This window comes from Homalodisca vitripennis, unplaced genomic scaffold (genome assembly GCF_021130785.1).
Source record: "Homalodisca vitripennis isolate AUS2020 unplaced genomic scaffold, UT_GWSS_2.1 ScUCBcl_3685;HRSCAF=9364, whole genome shotgun sequence".
Taxonomy (NCBI): domain Eukaryota; kingdom Metazoa; phylum Arthropoda; class Insecta; order Hemiptera; family Cicadellidae; genus Homalodisca; species Homalodisca vitripennis.
The window spans coordinates 27,885-44,248 of NW_025779799.1; the positions used below are offsets into that span (position 1 = coordinate 27,885).

The window sequence follows — 16,364 nt, forward strand, 5'->3', positions numbered from 1 at the left end:
TAAACAAAAATGAAAAATTACACTTGGTTGTTACTGGAAAGAAGACTATTAAAGATAAAGACTGTGTTACTATCAATTTTGTAGAGTAGAAGATTTTTCGTCGTAGCAGACATTTCAAATAGATTGATTTGACAGCTCAAGAAAGTAGAAGCAAACAGCTATAGATTCGGTAATTTTTCATTCGTGAGTTACAGATTCGTTTATTGTCCTTTAAACAGTATTTTTCATTGATTTACCGTCTGTCCCAAAAGTGAGCTAGAACCGCCTTACTGTTTGATTTTACAGATTCGTTTATTGTCCTTTAAACAGTATTTTCCCTTGATTTTCTGTCTGTCCCAAAAGTGCGCTAGAACCGCCATATTCATATCTACTTATATATATATATATATATACACAAAACCAAAATCATGAACAATATGACAATATGATCTAGGATTAAACTTTAAAATAAATAAAATTAAAAGTATGGCCTAATCTGTTATATACATTTTATAATTTTGCAATATACTAGCATTATGATAACCAGTTTTAATATTTAAACAAGTACTTCTTTGTTTTAATACATTAAACTTGAGACTAAAAGTAAAAGAAAGACAGTATTTTATAAACTATAACAATGGAAATAATATATTAGTTGAAATTAAAAAATATGGATACTGTTATTTATTTTGACATTTTATTGTATTGAATTTAACATTTTAATCTTACAAAAAAATTCCTAATATTTATTATACAATACAGATGCTCTTATTTATTTTACAAAAATTTTCACACTAGAAAAGGAAATGAAATATGTTACGAGCTCTTGTAAACTATACTATAAGAGATAAAGGAAAACCTCAGATCTCTAAATAAATATTATACCATTGAAATCATGTTTAGTTCTGTTTATAGCCAAAGCTTTACTTCCCTTGTAAACAAAAATGACACATTTTATACTATTAGTATATCAAAACAATAACTGAAAATGAGTTAAAAGTTGCTTTTACAAGTAGTTGTTTATTTGAACTAATTTTATAATATGGAAACTTAATATGCTGTAAAATTTACCCTGTAAATACTGAAAGATAAGTAAAGTAAAGAGCTTGTGTCAGATTTTTTTAATATATGAAATGTGTTAACTCATTGTTCCAGCATTAATTTTTGCACTAATATTTTTATATTTAACAAAAGAAAACTGTTACAAATATTGTGGGCAAACCACTGCCTGTCTAATACTTACTCTCCCGCAGACTGCCCCAGCCGATAACAGTGGCAGTGATGCCCTCAAAACCGTGCCTGCGAACCTTGCGGCAGACAAACGCTGCGTATCGTCTGTGAGAATGTTACTGGAGAGTCTAGCGTCAAGATGGCTATGTCATTATACTGTAATACAAGGCATTTTTACATTAAACATTGTTAACTGTAATATACTTTTATAAACTTAAAAGTATCCTATATTTAAAATTATGATTTCTTCATAAAATTTCTTATATGTGTACAGTTTTAATGGATACTACATCTTTTGCAGTGCTGTCTGGTGGAGAGTTACATCAATGGGCATAGCATATAAATAAACCTTCTCCATGGAGAAATACATGTGCATACAAATGTTCATAATGATCGGTCAAATAGTTTACGATTCATTAAAGGACATACAGACAAACATTATATATATATATATATATATATATATATATATATATATATATATATATATATATATAAGACAGATAATGGACAGCTCCTCGATGATTGGAGGCAATCAAAGTTAATTATAACACCATATGCAAAGACATACAGTACAGAATAATGAATTTTTAATCTAAAATCTATTAATAGACATGAATATAAATCTATCTATCTTTATATATATGTGTGTGTGTAATAAGTTGTAATTTTCACTCTCTCTTTATTAGCCAACATTAAAACAAAAAGTAGGTAATTTATATAGTCTAACAGTTGGTTTGAAATGTAAACCCTTTTACTGTTGTACTATTTCAACCTCCACTAAACTTAAACCGGCTGAAAATCCATTCCTTAGAGGGAATTCATCTATTGGTTTCCTGGAAACTAGGTACAGGTTTATGGAAAGAAGTCCAAATTGCCTATTGCCTCCCATATCTCATGTTATCTTTAACTTTTGAAATCATAAAATTTTTGTTAGCAATAAGCAATAATAAAACTGAATTGTTAACCTATTTTAAAAGTATTACACAATATTGTTAATACAGTACATTGTATAACTTCTTAAATCAGAATGGAAAATGGTATTAATGTCAATTAATAGATTTTAGATTAAAAATTGAGTGTATCATGATTTAGCACTGTATGTCTTTGCCTACGGTATTATAATTAGCTTTGATTGTCTCCAATCATTGAGGAGCTGTCCATTATCTCTCTTTTTTTTAATTACTGAAAATTGTGGAAAAACACGCATTAGTTTAGTCTTATCTGAACTATGAACCTGTACACCTTTATTAATTTTTCTACATTGTTCTGTCATTCATAATACTGACCAGTGTTCTCATGTCGAAGTTCTTGTGCCTGACAACTCTTTTGACTCTCTTCTCAACATGCTTCACTTCTGTGCTAGTCTTGATGTTGTGGTCCCCGAGTCTTACTGTCAGTCTGGCTACATCCCAAGATGTCATGCTACGAACATGACAAACACAAATCATTTAATGATTTAATATTTTATAAATGTCTTATTGCTACTCCAAAAATTTATTATCCAGAACTCCTATGAATCCCACTCTTTCTCTACAACCTTATTTTCTTATCCGAACTTTGAACAAGGTCTGCCTTGTCATTTCTTTTCAGGAGAATATTCAAGGAACTTCAATAGCTTTGTATCCCATGCAAAATGAAAGCTTGTTGATATATCTGTAATACACATGACATGCTATCTATGCAGCGTTTGAAATCTGATGCTGTCACAGTCTTGATCTCTTCAGACGGACATAGACTCGAGATTCCTGGAGTCAAGTCAGTGACAGCATCAGATTTCAGACGCTGCACTAAGCAGAAGGTGAATTGGAGCTGAACTCATTATTCACATTTCTGGAATAATAGATAGCAAATATTCATAAATTTTAATGATTAAATCAAGTTTTATAAATCACTTTCTTACATATAACGTTTGTTTGTTTACATTAGCAAATTATAATTATGTAACATTATAATTGATCTCTTCAGACGGACATTGACTCCAGATTCCTGGAGTCAAGTCTGTGACAGCATCAGATTTCAGATGCTGCACTAAGAAGAAGGTGAATTGGAGCTGAACTCGTTATTTACATTTCTGAAATAATAGATAACAAATATTCATAAATTTTAATGATTAAATCAAGCTTTATAAATCAATTCACTTCTTACACATAACGTTTGTTTACATTAGCAAATCACAATTATGTAACAACTATTTCTCGTTAAAACAGAAATACAGGCAATCTCTTTTCAAAGCAAATTACAATAAACTATCCAATGTGCTTGTATTTATGTATGATGTACAGTATTATATGCATACATGCAATATTATACCGGCTAGTCCTGAAAATATCAATTTGTCAAATTGCTCCTATCCAAATTATTTCTTTCACAGTATATATTTTAGAGCTAAGCTTTTTGCACAATTTGTTAATGCTAATGTTAAGTTGATTCCAGATATAACATCATCATCAATTGTTATACCGCAGATCTTTATACTCACAGGTAGAGCTGTTAGTTACATTGTGCAATATTTACAGACTTTTACAGTATTTCATTAACTCCTCATGATAGTTTGGACAAAGTGACTTTTTGATTTATGACTCACTACTTCAACAGAGTCTGTAGGCTTAAGGCTTAGTAGATCCCCTTAATGGGTGGTTAATGTATCATCATTTAGAAGAGATGTAATTAATTTTATGTTTTATAGATGGTTGAATTTCTCAATGTTGTGTGTTAACTGTTATATTTATGTGATCTATTCATTTATTTTACAATGTTAAATGTACCTAACGTTTCAATATTGTTATAATTGCTTGGGATTTTGACCTATTTTAATCCGCTGCTGCGAGGAAACTTGGTTGTTGAATTGTGTAACCAGTGCCAGGATTTTTCTACATGAACACTTGTTGAAAATGCTAGCCAATTTTTTGGAGTGTTTTTGGAAAGTATTTATAAAACTGTTGTTCATTCTCTTAACAAGCCTAAAATTTGTTGTGGTACTTCCTTGTTGAATATACTTTGTAACATAACATAACATATTTTATAATACTTAATAACATTTTTTTTATGTAAAAAAATATGGACACTAACAGTTCAGATGTAAATTACTGTCATTCAATTTACAGAAACCTGTATGGTTTGTCAATGTCCTTAATAACAAAAATTGTCAGTTAAAGGGTTTTAAAAACAAATCAAATGTTTTATCAAAGAAGATTGTATTTGTCAACAGTGCTACAGGCAAAGGACCTGGCTCAGTGAGTTGCTATTAACTTGCTAGTGTGTGAAAATAGGGTGAATCTGATAATCACCTTTCACAGGCGGGCAAAGAATAGTTGACAATTCTAAAGATTATCTGATAAAGAGATCGCAACAAACCCTGGTCATTTTCCACCTCTAATGTTGTTGAGTTTCCATTCACTCACCATCAATCACGGTTTGGTAAATGTTCAACACACTTTGAAATGTTCATTCCGGGTTTTGTTGTTCATCTAGGATGCATGCAAGCCTTATATTATTTTTTCTTATCGTTTAGTGATGAAGATAACCAATCCTGCACCCAACAGCCAGTCCAGACAATCAGTGCCAAGACCTCAGATCACATCCAAGATCGTCCAACGTCTCTGATGTCACATCACATTACTAAGTTGCAAGTAAATTGGACTAAATCTTTAAAGTCAACATTTATGAGCGCTCATGAGATCGTTAAATTTAGGTATCTCGAGGGATGTTTTTCTTTTCTCGCCAGAAGTGCGGGGGTGGCACTACTGAAACCCGCACTGATGGCCAGGGGCATTTCCGATCAGTACTTTCCCAAACTGAGTTCACGTCCCAGATCGTCCAACGTGATCTGACGTCGAAGAAGTTGGGTTTCTGTTTATTCACTTGTAAGATCTATAATATACGTTAACAGTAGTGGTGGTGAATTAATGGATAAGAGCCCAAATTCTTTCATCAAATAGTTTGAAATTTTCTCAACTAAAACCTTTCATGTCACACTTGCAGTATAAAGATGGAAGGAATACTTACTGAGCAACACAATGAGCTGCAGTCAGGATATGGGTCTGGTCTATCAGAGAGCCTCCACAGAACTGTCGTCCACTGTTGAACAGAGCTGCCTGACAACATCAGTTCATACATCATTACAGTGCATATTCAGGATGATTTTTCGCTATTTGTAGTATTAGAAATTCTTGAATATAGTAATTGAAATTGCAACCAAGTTGTTTAGGCAGCTCTCATTTATGTTTTGTTTGACATGAGTAGAGTATATGAATGAATGATATTATATGTAAAGTGTACACAAAAAGCATTGGTTCTGAACTCTCTAACAGCTCAATTTATAGTATTCGTAAAAATACAATAAAGTATTATGGCTAATTCAAATTTATACTTACAATCCAAGGCCATTCATTTGGATCGGCATTCTGCCCTCCTACAATCCTCTCCTGGTCCTGGTAACCGTTTTTAGCGCCACAGGAGTTGTCAAATACAGGAGAAGGTTGAGCAGGAGTGGGTGCAGTGGGTAGGGTTGGTTGTGTGGGGTACATGGGTGGCTTGGTAGGTTTGGGTGGTTTAGGAGGAGGTGCCAGAGTGGGAGGCCAAGGCTGGGAGGTGGGGGGATGTGTAGGAATGGGAGGGGGCCAGTTAGATGGTGGGGTAGGTTTGGGTGGAGTAGGCTTGGGAGGAGTGGGTTTTGGCTTAGGTTTCTTGGTTGTGATGGGTTTCTTAGTGGAAGTGGTAGCCTCCTCCATAGGATATCCCGGGCTGGGTGGGTGAGTAGGTAAGGGAGGGATGGTGTGGTCAGGTGGGTGTGTGGGAATAGGTGGAGGCCAGTTGGGTGGGATGGCCCCTCCTCCCTCACTACCACCTGGGGAGGGGGAGGCTTCTTCGATTTCTGGAGGAGCTGCGGCAGGGGGTTTTGGAGGTGAAGGGTTTGTGCAACATACTCCAAACTTCTGAAACAAACACATTAAATTATTCAAAAAACTATTTTGATTTTAATTTTTTCAGATTTACATATGGCCATTGCATTTTATAAAAAGAATATTTTTTGCAATTTATTGTAGGTATTACTTTTTGTAGTAATGACATTGATATATTTGGTAATTTATAGATTTATTACCAGCAAATACTGTATCAATGATTTCAATTTCATTTAACTTTGTCTAATCATCTCAGTTAATGCTGGACCTATATATAATACATTGACATTACATGACATTATCACCTTTGTAAGTTAATACCATTGTTTTGCACAAGCTGTAATGTATGAAGTTCTCGAATAAACTGTGGATTACAACTTTCAAACATAACTGCTAAATCAAATCATAAGGTAAAGAACAGTAAAGAATCATAGAATTTTTTTTATAAATGAAGAAACAATGATATTATTTTAATCTAATTGTATTACGGCAACACCAATTACATGTAATCATTCAATGTCTTTTAACAATTATTTTATTTAAATTCTGAAGTAATGTTGTTTCAATCTTAAAATTTTCATGTAATATACAATTTGTTAAATTATTAAAATTGGAAAATCTTTCAAAAAATAATATTTATTGGTTTTATTATCCTGTGATTGACAAGAAAGAAATTATATAAAGACAAGTACCCTATTACACTAACAGAACACACCTGCTTGCCGCTGGCAGTCAGGTATGTACAAGTGTCGTACACTCCCAGCACCCAGGTCTCCCAGGTACCCAACTGTGGCAGCTTGAAGTAAGGATAACACCGGCGGAAGGAAGTGCAGCGTCCGAAGAACCCCTTGTCGGAGAGGCATGGCCCCAACGGTACAAAGCCCCCAGGCCAACTGAACTGCCTTTTGGTCCTAGAAATTGGATCTGGAACAGACAAAATTAATATATAAGGTGTCTTAAAACTTTCTACCAACCTTTTCAGATATTTTTGTTGAATCAAAGATAAACCAAACTATCATATCCAAACTATCAAAGACTAAATAACTACCCAAACAGCCACCATTTTGAATTTTTCACTTAACTATTTTTCATTTGAGAACGGTTTATTGCAATAAGTTGAAATTTGGTACATACAGCTGTATTGAAACATATTGAAGAAGAAAACATATATAAACAACAAATTCACCTTATTTACATTTTAGTGAATTTTACATATTTATTTTTTGTATTAGAACAGAGAATAAAAAAAAATAAGTAATTTTGAATTAAAAGAATGATTTCCGCTTCTGATTCATGGAGATGCTCTGCACATGATCTCTGATAAGATGCTCAAACATTTCATTTTTGACAAATCCTTCAAGGTTCCCACTTTCTAGGGAGTCTTGGATGGAGGAAAAACCTCATCCACCACCAGAGGTTGAATAGTTTGCAGATATCTCTAAACAGAAATTGTCACAGGTGCTTGGATTGTGGGAATGAGACCATAGATAGAGCTGGTGATCCTATGTTTCCTTATCCAACAGTTGTTCAGGCAGATGTCATACCCATTATGAATGTGCTTGTGATAATTTCGTCTGCAATGCAGGAGCAAGATTAGCATTTCTACAGGTAGCCAGGCAGTGTTGAAGGAATTGACTCTTATGAGTTCAACTCTAAACTTACCTGGGATTGTTATTAGATCCTTTCTTCCCTTGGAATAAACAATGTGACTGTTTGTTGAGTTCCTGGTCATGAGAGGGTCTGTGAGAATGAAAGAGCGGATGCCTTAGTCAACCCGGGCTCGGTATCCAACACGTTCAGTTCTGACATATAACTTTCAATAAAGTTGTTGTTTATTGTGATATTAGGTTAGATTTAAAGTTGTTATGTGATACTGTCAATTGCATCTCATGTTTTGTCAAATCCTACATATTTTGACAGAAATAAATAGACATAATAGGAATACCTTTGCATATAGCATGTATATTTTATAATAGTTTAGAAAAAGTCCTTGCAAGTCGGCAAAAATGGGCTTCTCATTAAAGGCGTTACTTTATGATCAGTTGGAGGGGAAAGTGTAACTAAGATTACAAAAAATGTAACTTGACTTATTTTTTTTATTTGAATATTTTTTCAGTTTCTTGTGGGATGACCGTTGGGCTGTTTTTCTGTTTTCTTGTTATTATGAAAGGTATCTTAAAAGGCTGTGATTAAAAACGTGGAAAGAAATAAAATAAATAAAATTGGCTGAACCGAATGCCATTGCATCACCTAAAAAAGAAAAATCCAACCATACTTGAACATAATGAAGCATCCTTCACCTTAATATTGACACTATAGAATAATTTCTAAAGGAAATGTATCAAACTATACTCCGTACTGAATAAAATATCCATTTAAAAATGAAAAGTGACTGACCAAAACTTTAATGGTTAACCGATCAATGAGATAGCTCAATCTTAATAATTATAAGAAGTCTTTAGACAACAAAAATCTGCAGGTGATACTAAACGGATTTGATAAAGACATAAATTTCGTTGTTTGAAGCAATACATTTATGAATATGAATAGAATCTTTAATCTAAAATATTAGAAGGCAGGAGCAATTTCAGTTATGAGCCACCATAAAATTTTACTAAATGTTCATTTTGCAATTCACTTTGTTATAAAAATATCCTGAAGGGATGACATATACAATTTATCGCTCTATTGTGAGCCAGATAGTCAATTAATATGGTAATGTACAATTGGTCATAATTAGAGACCAGATTGTGTATGGTGGGGGGGAGGGGGAGGGAGAGAGTTGAATGTCCTGGACCACTCTATAAGAGAGCCTGTCTGACGTTTGCTTATGCTAATTTGAATTTATAGAGATACCAATAGCAGGCAATCCATTCAGCTTAGCTAGCTCATTTTCATTTTTTGATTTTGTCATATCAATAATAACCGAGGTCAATAAATATATGTTTTATTTTATTGATTAATGATATTTAAACGTTACAGATCAGAACAATCTATTTGTGAAACTCAAAATTTATCTATACATATTATTAAAAGGTATTTTGTACAGTGATTTTATGTATCTAAAATAATTATTTTATATACATATTTAGCATAAATAAAATACTCTAACACTCTAAATGTAGATTTGTAGATTTTAAATGTTCCGATTTTAGGACATAGACCCACAGTCATCCAAAATTGAATGTTAATGTTATGAGAGAATTTTGTTCTTTAGTTTAAAAGACTGAGCAGTTATTCTCAGTCCACTAACCATCTTAATATCAGCTGATTGATTATAACATCCACTAACCACCTTGTTTTACAACAGCCTATGTGGATAAAAAATTCAAAATCTAATAAAACACATGATAGGTCTTGCAAAAAAAAGTTTTATTTGTAATATTTCATCATTCATTTTATCAGTGACTTTGATTAAGTTGCAACAATTTGTTACCATTTTGTTCGTAATATTTTCATATTGAAAATAATTAATAATTTCTTTTCTAAAATGTGAAAGAACTTCATAGTACTTATATTTATGTTACGCGTAAAATATATAGTAAAATACCTGGTTAATGTTTATTCTTAATATTCTGTTATGAAATCTATTTTCTTGGACTTTTATGTGATGAAATGAATACCTCATAGATTAACCTCTACTTGTAAACAAAGGTGTGTTTACAGTTTATACGATGATCATAGTTATTGTGTTAATACGAAACTTCATGACACACCTAGAACAAATTTTCAAATGAAAATAGGACGATGGCCTAAACCAAACTAGTTGTCAACTAGAAATTAGAGACATGTACCATCAGGTAATCATTTGAATGTAAAAATATCTTGTGCAGTGTCTGAACTTACACGTTATCAACTTTACACAATAGTTTTCAAGTACTAAAAGAATACTAAAAAGCTGTAGATGAGGAAGTGAATTTTGAACAAGAAGAACACAGTAAGTCTGCAGAAGTAAACCTCCTCCTGGATTTGCACCAACATTTTTAATATAAAGGATATGATTGTAAGCATTTGAAAAAGTATTATTACGAGTGACTATGATTCATACAAATGTTTTATCAGAGACAAAGTAAAAATTATAAACACTGGATTATTCGATACATACCTTGTTCTTGTAAGTTAAGCACTTAGCTGAGCTGAAGATGATCTTTTATATATAAAGAACCAAGAAAAACAGGTAATCAAGACTTACAGGGTTATTCTTAAAAAACATGCACTTCTCCCTACTGAACCACAAGCATTAAAACAGTTGTAGAAGCTTATGGTCATATCGTTAGAAATATATGAATTTAGAAAGTGCTAGATCTAAGGCTCTCAATCTTTTTTGTCGATTTAAAGCCTGCTTGTGATAACAAGGACATTTTTAATGTAGAATTCCTAGTTCCTACTGAATGCCAAAATCGTATTTGAACATCCCCATAAAATTAAGGATGTGGTTCAATCTAAAAAGTACCAGTGGTATACTGCCGGGGCTCAACCCATTGTGTAAAATGTGGTTTTGATCAAGATACTACTAGTTGTAACAAATTGATTTCTTAAGGAGAGATTGATTTTCTTTTAAGTCTTACTCTGTCCATGCTCATGGACGTCTAGCTTATGCAAGGATCTTATCAAACGTAATAAGGGGAGAATATATACAGTACTAGATCGATGGTACTGATAAAAACTGCTACAGTCACAGACAGGATTTAACCTGCACTATCTCTAACTCAGATCCAAAGTCCAACGTCTTAGACCACTCTGTAATCAGCACTCCCAATGCTCTTCTCACATATGTACCATGTGGTGGTGAGTACCCAGGAAATTACAAATGATGCTCTGTATATCAGGGACATACATTTTTCCCACCTCTAAGACATAGTATTAAAAAAGGGCTTATTCCATCACCAAAAAATAGTAAGGCTGATAAATTTGCCCATTGCCTAAATCCACCTGCATCACAGGCTAATGAGTCGACTGGAACATCTGCATCATCCCTGTTGTATGCTGGGATAAAATCGGGTTAATCAAAGTTTGAAGAAATCTGTCAAATACTCAATGGGTTTTGAACACATTTTAAATATCTCATATTTCTTTGTTTTTAGTTTAATAAATAAATAGCTTACAACTTAAATAGCTTATAAATAGCTTAATTAACCTTGTAAAAAAAAGGCAACACTAAATTAAAACGAATAATCCTTATGTAATTGGTCTCTAGGATGCTAATCATAGCCAACTTAGTTTCTTATTACTTATTGTATTAGTATCAGAAAACCGATTTCACAAACATAAATTACTTTAAAATTCCTAATTTTGTTGTTTATAGCAATAACCATCCTGACTACACTGCCCATGCTGGCAGCATTGTGCTTATTAAGAAGAGTAAAAGACATTTAAAGCTTCCAAAATTTCAACAAAATGATATTCAAGCTACCAGTGTGTAGTTAGTGGATCAAGATTGTATGAGTCTGTTGACTATTTCTTCACTCTGCTGCTTCCTAGATTTAACATTTCCGAACAATGGTTTAATCAGTTTTCAGCTCTCTAGGTCCTCAATTCCTGGCAGCAAACTACTTTGCTCTGTGGTTAGTTAAAAATGTGCTTATTCACAGGGACATTGGAATTTAATGTGTAGAAGAGGAGATCTCAAATTTTTGTTTACACTACCTAAATTAAGCTTACAGAGCAACAAAACCATTTAGTTGTGCATTTACCGGACAGTAGTAGGTATGTTTTTAGACTTTAAAGGAACTACTTCCTTGAATTAAGTTATCGCTTTTAAGTTCTTCTGTTGGTTAGGTAACTTTTTGTGTTAATCAACCATGTTTGTTACTTTAATATGCCATATGTGCTTATGATTCATATTTTATTCAATAGAAATAAGAGTAGGTGATAACTATATGTACATTTTGTATTTTGAAATTATTAGCAATAGTCTGGCATAAAACTGAATGTAGCCTCATTATTTAGTTTAGCTCGATTGTAATGAAAATAATATAAATATAAGGTTTACTATAAACAAACACTTGGTATTCAGTATACTAAACTTATGTATAATCAGATATAACACTGTTACCACTGAGAGTTTGTATCTTTGATTATGTACAATTATATGAGAAGATATTGCACCCAATGCTAAAAATCTGCTGCCACTTCGAAGCATTGTGGTCGTGCCTCTGTCTGTAGCGGCAAATGAAGGAAACAGCAATTAGAAAAACATTACAGAAAACTGCTATGCACATGTGCTATTGAGTAAACTCTGACAATGACAAAAAATGCTCAATATTCTTAATTTGATTTATAAAACCGAGGTAAATTAAGAAGATTTAGTATAGTAGCGCTATTTATTTATGTAAGAACAGAACTATGTAGGTTTATTGAACAAAATGTCTTCCACACAATCTCCAAATGGATGCTAGGTCAAATCTCAGAAAAATGAAAGTTTGCACTTAAAGAAATTGCTGCAATACACACATTTAGGTATTTCATTGCAAGTTGTTTTGTAATAACTCAAATAATGATACTTTCTTATATAAAAGAAACATATACATTAATACATTATTTGGAAATATTACACGTTACTTTTATTACCTGTAATTTAATATCACATGAAAAGGATATGCCATCGTGATTGTATGAGAATAAAGAAAAAATTAACAACCAGAATGAACGGTGGAAAATTAACGAATAATGTCAAGGTCACATGCCTGGAGGTACTCGGAGAGACAATTGGTTCCCCATACTGCTGCCATTTTATATTTTATACAAATTCTCTAGAGAAATATATCAGGAAATTTAAAAAAAAATGTGCTACTGCTACCATTATGACAATCTGATATCCAACATTTTACACCTTATAATGATTAAATAATAGATCCCGTGAGTTATTACACTTTTATACGGTACCTTTGTGTTCTGAATTTGTTTTAATAGATATATAGATAATACATTTAAAGAAAATATCTGGAACAATGCATATTCACATATCGCAATATTGTAATGCGTTCGTCCATTTTGCATGTCTTTTCTGCAGTCTTTGATATATACGGGGGGATTACCAATAACAATGTTGCACTCTGTGTCTGTCATTAACAAACACATTTTGCAACCAATTTTAGGTTGTGCCCGCTTCGTATTTGCCAAATCCCATAGAGGTTATGTTGACAGATAAGGACAAGAACACGCAACGTTTGTTAGTTGCCCGTATGACCTTGGGTTGCGTGCACTTCGTCGTCGTGCGGCTCGTTTATTAAATTAGTCTGGAATGTAAACTACAGGGTACCCGCGCGACTCCTACGGCCATCGACCGATCCATATCTTAGAACTGAACTTGCTCATGGTTTCGGGCGTTGACTCACTTTATTAGCCAATCACAGTGCCCGTCGCCAGCACGAACTTCGTGCATCACTCCTCACATCGACAAGTTGCACTTGCTACACTATACTGAATGTTTCTAGCTACCTTGAGGCCACATTGGCTAGAAGCTAGAATTGCAATGTCTCATCTACAATAAAGTGGCAGCAATTTTGTAAAACTATAATCCGACTGCCAGAAGAAAGAAGGTGGCAGGAATGCAGTCTAGAGTCTGCGGGGTAGGTCCTTAAGACAAGGTCTATCGTCCTTTCTGGATGAACTTATTTGGCTATTGATCTACGTTATATGTAGAAAACTCGGTTGCTCCGCCGTGAATTTTGCCCTAGACATCTCTGCTTTCGAAAAGATGTATCGATTTTTAGTTTCTTCGTTGCTGACTGTTTTGGATCTCTTGAGACGGATTTTGATTCCAGATTCCAGGAGTCAAGTCTATCACAACGTTAGATTTCAGATGCTGCACTAAAGTGGAAGGTGAAATGGAGCTGAACCTAATATTCCCAGCAAAACTTGTTTTGAAAATCAATATTTCATTCAATTTTGTGTATTAGTTTAAAATTCTTTATAGGTACTTTTGCAATCAATCAACAAATATATGTTTTCACCAATAAGCCTCTTTACTTACCATTCGATATTGCTAAAATAGATTTATTTTGAGAAGATAAAAATATATTTTTATTCAGTTTTAATTAAGTTATTTAATTATGAGGAATAAGTAAAACAGGAATGAAATACAATGTCTATTACGTTTTATTTGTTTTTTCCTTATCAGTTATACGCCATTTTACTATTAAATTAAGAATGATTTATACAAAAAATTAGTCTTTCCGGCTCAGTCGGAAGAAGTAGGTAGATAATATTTCAATTGTCACAACTGAAATAATATTAATTTATTCTCAAGGGGTTTACATTTAGTCTACTCAATATCTTTGACCCGTTAGACACACAGACATAAAATGTTTACAACAGATGGTTTTGGAAATGTTAAAAGCATTACAAAGTAGTTTTAGTTTCTTCTCTAGGTTCATAAATAACGACGTAGTAAAATGTTTAACGTTTAGACGGCTATTATAATACAACAGCGAGTATGTTAACATAATACTACTTATAACAAAGACCAACACTATTAATAACAATAATATAAATTTTTAAAGTATTTACTAATAACCTATATTATATATTAACCAATAGCAATAATAAAATAACAATAACAAAATCAACAATAAATAAATACAAACGTAGTCCAGATACAAACGAGCGAAGGAGCATCCTTCCGTTTAATGTTTATTTAATGGGTTTGTTAAATGTTTGTCCAATGTATATTTGAGAACTGTTGAAAATACAACACAGATACACACACAATATACAGCACGCAAAGGTAGGATGGTTAAAAGCACTATTAAATAAACCACTCTGATGCCTGTCTTCTGCCTTCAAAACTAGATCTTCAGAAAATTACCGCACGTGTTGAAAGCAGTGATGCTAACGATAGTCTCATCTAGCCCTCCAACTGTTGTTCATCAAAATTTTGATGAACACAACCCAATTATGATTGTTGTTCATCAAAATTTTGATGAACAAACATTCCCTTGCATAATCACTCATTACAGTATATTCCGGCAACGTATCGATTCGATTCATGCACCATTGGATTCGGGAAAAAAAAAAGCCTAAGGAATACTATAGTTTTATTCCTCTTTGTATTGTAGTTGCAATGTACCAAGTTCGTAGTTTGGAACGTAAAAGATGTGACCGCCATGTTGTCGATGCCGTCTGAGTTGTTGATGTGACGAGTCGTGTTTATTAGTAAGTTTTAGTAGGTTTATTTGTGTTTTAGTGTTGTGTTTAGTGTGTGGTGAATTGTTAAATATTGCAGTAGTGCAAATAAATATATTTTAGAATAAATACATTTTTTCGAAAATTTTTCGCAAAAGTTTTGAGTAATGACAAAATGAAACTTTTTTCGACTCTTCAAAAAAAAAGTTATGGAATTTATTTTACTACTGCTGTATAGTTTACTTCATTCTGAGTAATAAAATATGCAATATAACATGTATTGAAGTAAAACTGTATTAGTAAAACTTTTATTAGCAAACTCTTACATATACACCCTATTTTCACAATTTATGCGCATCGCTGCTTTTTGTTATATAGTGTTATTATAGTTTCATAAATTTGTAAAATGCTTATGTGTTTCTGAAACTAGAATAAATTTGACATAAAATGGATATCTCACTTTTATAGTTTTCTTACTATAACTTGGTTTGCTAGGTATGGACCCCCCCAAATAAAAAAAAAAAAAAAAAAATGTAAATTTTGAATTTCATGGAAAATAATTTTTAGTCAACATTTTTTTAAGGCCAAATTTAAATACTAATATTATTATATGTTTAATTCTGAACACAAAAATATATACTTCTATATATATTACTTTTAATTTATATTTTTAATAAATTTTTTAAAAAACCCTTGCACGAGGCTCGAAAACATGCTGCCACTACAGGAAAAAATGACTGCCAGTTGGAGGGCTAGTGTGCCATTCTCAGTGTTTAGTTTGTGTGAACCTACCACTACTAAAGAAACTAAAAATATCCTCTTTATCGGAATCAATAGCATAAATTGCTGCTTTCGATTCTGGAAAACCACACTCAAAATTAATCCTCTGAGACACAAGTAACGTACTGTTTGGTGTGGTTTAATGATTACCAATGTAGGCTCTGGAACTCAGGAGGTTAAGTTACGACACGTTCAACCCAGCTGAAAGCACAGCACGCAGTTTTAGTTACCGCCGCTCACGTCCACACACCCCCGTTACGCAATTGCTGAAGATTTGCAGCTAGCGACCTTGACGGGACCACGCCCTGTCGGTCACTGCCAAGGTCGACCAGCGCGCATCTGTTC

The 16,364-nt window shown here is 32.9% G+C and overlaps 1 protein-coding gene across 1 annotated transcript in view; it reads right to left on the reverse strand.

Moving 5' to 3' along the window:
- Positions 1-6,081, reverse strand: part of LOC124372635 (chymotrypsinogen A-like) — a 28,306-nt gene extending 22,225 nt beyond the window's left edge. The window contains 5 exon segments of the mRNA XM_046831037.1: positions 1,223-1,271; positions 1,273-1,365; positions 2,499-2,634; positions 5,218-5,306; positions 5,586-6,081. Coding sequence (XP_046686993.1) covers positions 1,223-1,271; positions 1,273-1,365; positions 2,499-2,634; positions 5,218-5,306; positions 5,586-5,942 — 724 coding nt within the window. The 5' untranslated portion in view covers positions 5,943-6,081.
- Positions 6,082-16,364: the final 10,283 nt, after the last annotated feature.